General features: G+C 38.4%; 1 protein-coding gene across 1 annotated transcript; it reads left to right on the plus strand.

Moving 5' to 3' along the window:
* The first annotated feature begins 1,746 nt into the window (after positions 1-1,746).
* On the plus strand, positions 1,747-2,878 carry LOC132161617 (calmodulin-binding protein 25-like). The gene has a single exon (XM_059571776.2). It carries the CDS (start codon positions 1,960-1,962, stop codon positions 2,644-2,646), a length of 687 nt encoding a protein of 228 aa, XP_059427759.1. The 5' UTR covers positions 1,747-1,959; the 3' UTR covers positions 2,647-2,878.
* Positions 2,879-3,346: the final 468 nt, after the last annotated feature.

Raw genomic sequence — 3,346 nt, forward strand, 5'->3', positions numbered from 1 at the left:
TTGTATTTTTTTAAAGGCAATAATTGTAATTTTATTGGAATCAAAACATAGATGCATGTGTCTATTTTATTATGTGGTTGTGTGGTAGAAACATGTGAGTAACTTAGGTGGAAAAACTATTGGATGATGTAAAAATGAGACTCCAATTTCTTTTTCTTTTTTTAATGATAAGGGTGTGTTTTTGGCTTTTTGTTGTTGTTAATAATATCTACATAATAATTGGATAAAGTAAAGTGACCCTAAGCAAATTGTAACGTAATTTTAAATTTAAAACTCTTTGCATGCTATAAAATGATCTTCAAGGGTCGACTTATTACTACGGTGGAAACTTTTCATCATTGCTGCAGGAGACACCACAAGTAGAGGGAAATAATAATAATAATAATAATAATAATATTCTCTATTTATTTTTTCTAGAAAATGGAATGGGCCCACGCGCTTCCTTACCATGTGATCGGCAGCAGTTCTTTCTTTCTTTCTTTTTTTTTTTGAAAAACACTGCATGGGATGAGATTATATAATAAAATAATGCCCAACTAGGCCACAATAATAATATTGCAATCATAATCATATATGTAACATATATAATAGACAAGAGCTCAGGGGTCACACATGCAAAAGTTGCCAACCGTTGGATTAAGCCCCTCACTTTTTAATGATTGGTAATATCATTATATATTTGCAAGAGTTTATCATTTGTTGTTTAATTACAAGTACCAAATTAAGTATAAATAACTCCTAAGATCGATTCTACCCCCCCAAAAAAAAAAAAAAATCTTCGGATTCTTTTAAGAAGAATACTACAGATTCTCCTAATATTCTCATAATCTTACGTGAATATTATTTTCTAAAAAAAGAACACAAGAAACAACCGTAACATTTCTCTTCTTTTAAATTCCTCTTAAATTAGAAGGCTAAACACTTTTTTCGTACATGTGATTATTGGTTTGAATTTGTATTGTAAAATTCTTCCCGGCATTTCTCTTCTTTTAAATCTCTCTTAAATTAGAAGGTTAAACACTTTTTTATTATCTGTGATTATTTGTTTTAATTCGTATCATAAACGGTATTTTATTTATGGCTAAAAGCCAAAATAATATTTCTGTCTAAAACCTTTTTTTTTTTTTTTTTCTCCTTTTTAGTTATAAACAAAGTATCATTTATGATAAGAATTAAAAACTAATATAAAATAAAAAATTAAACCACGTAGCGTTTAATCCTAAATTAGAATATTCAAAATTAAAAAAAAAAAAAAAAAATGATGACTCATGTATTAGTATTATTGTATATGTCAATTCATATACCCATCCACTGGTAGGTACATTTGAATAGTAGGTGGTGGTGAGGGTAACGGACCAAATTTAAAATGAAAAAAGCGGGGGATTTTAAAAAAAGATAAATAAATAATAATAATAATTATTGTATGGAAGGAGATTGGGAAGCGAGCTAACGCGTAAAAGAGAACGCCGAGGGACGCGGCTTGACCGTCAAAACTCTCAAGCCACTAGAGCGAGCAAAGCAAAGCAAAGCAAAACCCACACGTACGCACGCACACGTGTCACGATGACTCAAACAGTCAAACACCGTAGAACTAATTAACCATGGTTACTACTTACACCTCACCCTCAACTTCAGCTTAGCCTACCACCCGTACGGATATGCTGACGCGTGTCCCCTTCCTCCCCCAAAAAAAACACAACGCGGTTTCTTCACCCCCCCCAACCCCACCGCCCTATTTATTCCCCTAGACCCCCTCACCCCTTCTTCCCTCCCATTTCTTCCTCATTCTCTTTGCCTTCTAATTCTGCTTGTTAACATACCCTTCACTCTTCACGCTCTGAGAAGTATCTGGAAAATGCTTTGATTTTTCATCTTTTATAGAGAAAACTGCAGCTCTAGGCCTGAGAAAATTAATTGTTTTTTATATATTAAAGAGAAAAAAAAGATTTGCCTTAATATATGGCGTCACCGGAGAACTTGGCCAGTATCGAGCCCTGGACTTTCCGTCAAGCCTTTGCCGACTCGTGGATCTCCGAAGCTTTTGCCCGGGATACCGACACGCTGACGAAGGCTCTCCAGAAGTCGCTCAACCCTGACGCTCTCGGTGCCGACGCCATCTCTCCCTTGTTCAACTTCGTCAACTCCGACACGGCGCCCACCACCCCAACCGCTTCGGGTCTCTCGTGCGGGTCAGACCCCGACACGGCGCCCAAGCGCCAGCGGAGCGGGATCCCGGCGGCCGGAGGGAAGGTTTCGAAGAGGAAGTCGCGCGCTTCGAAGCGGTCCCAGACGACTTTCATCACGGCGGACCCGTCCAACTTCCGGCAGATGGTGCAGCAGGTGACGGGCGTGAGATTCGGGAACTCGCCGGTGCCGGTGGTGCCGATCCTGAAGCCGGAGCCGCAGAGACCCGGAACCCGGTTGCAGGGGGCTGGATGCTTGCCGACCCTGGACACGTCGGCTTTTCTGCTGGATCATCACCAGCAGCAGTTGGTGGGACCCAACTCGGCGGCTGGAGGTGTTACTGGGGTTTCTGGGCCGGGCCCTCTCTCGTTTGGGCCCAGCATGGGCTTAGCCGATGGCGGTGGCTTCGATTTTGACACTTTTTCCAGCTTTCCCACTTTAGAGTCGTGGAAGGTCATGTGATACTTGCAGGAGGATATATCTTTCTTCTTTTTTTTTTTTTTTTTTTTTTTTTTTTAATATTTTGGGACCCAGTACTGATAGCTTAGTATTGGAGGGGGTTGGATCTGTTTATAATTTTGTTGGATAGTTTATTTTTCGTCTCATTAGAGGTGTAGAAGTGCAGTAGTGGTGATATGGTATGTGTTCTTATTATTGTTCATTATATAATATTTATGCATCTCCTATTTCTGCAGTCTATAATGTGCCCATCTTTTAATTTTTATTTCAAATTCCATAGGAATAATTATTGTCTCATGTCTCATGTATGATGTCTGACATTAACGCAGGTGGGTTGAATCTTGGAATCCCACATGAACATGTTTTTTCTTGGGGAAGAAAAAAAATAATCCATTTGTGTTTTTGTGGAAGAGGTTTATTTAAGAAGATAAAATGAAGTATTTGGGTACTCCAAATGGCAATGGCAATGGCAAACTCCACTAGATCTTTCTGGCTTGACTTGTTCACTAAACCAACCAGCAAGTGCAAGTCATTGTAGAGATTAATAAACCATTTAGCTATAAGAGATGTGCTAATGTACATCTTTGCACATCTACGGTGCATGCAAATCAATCATCAAGTATGGTTGATTTTTTATTTGCATAAAAGCGGTACAAATATGTCCAAAAAAATGTAAAACAATAAAAATAAAAATAAAAATTAT

The sequence above is a fragment of the Corylus avellana genome, chromosome 10 (assembly GCF_965113065.1).
Source record: "Corylus avellana chromosome 10, dhCorAvel1.hap1.2, whole genome shotgun sequence".
Classification (NCBI taxonomy): domain Eukaryota; kingdom Viridiplantae; phylum Streptophyta; class Magnoliopsida; order Fagales; family Betulaceae; genus Corylus; species Corylus avellana.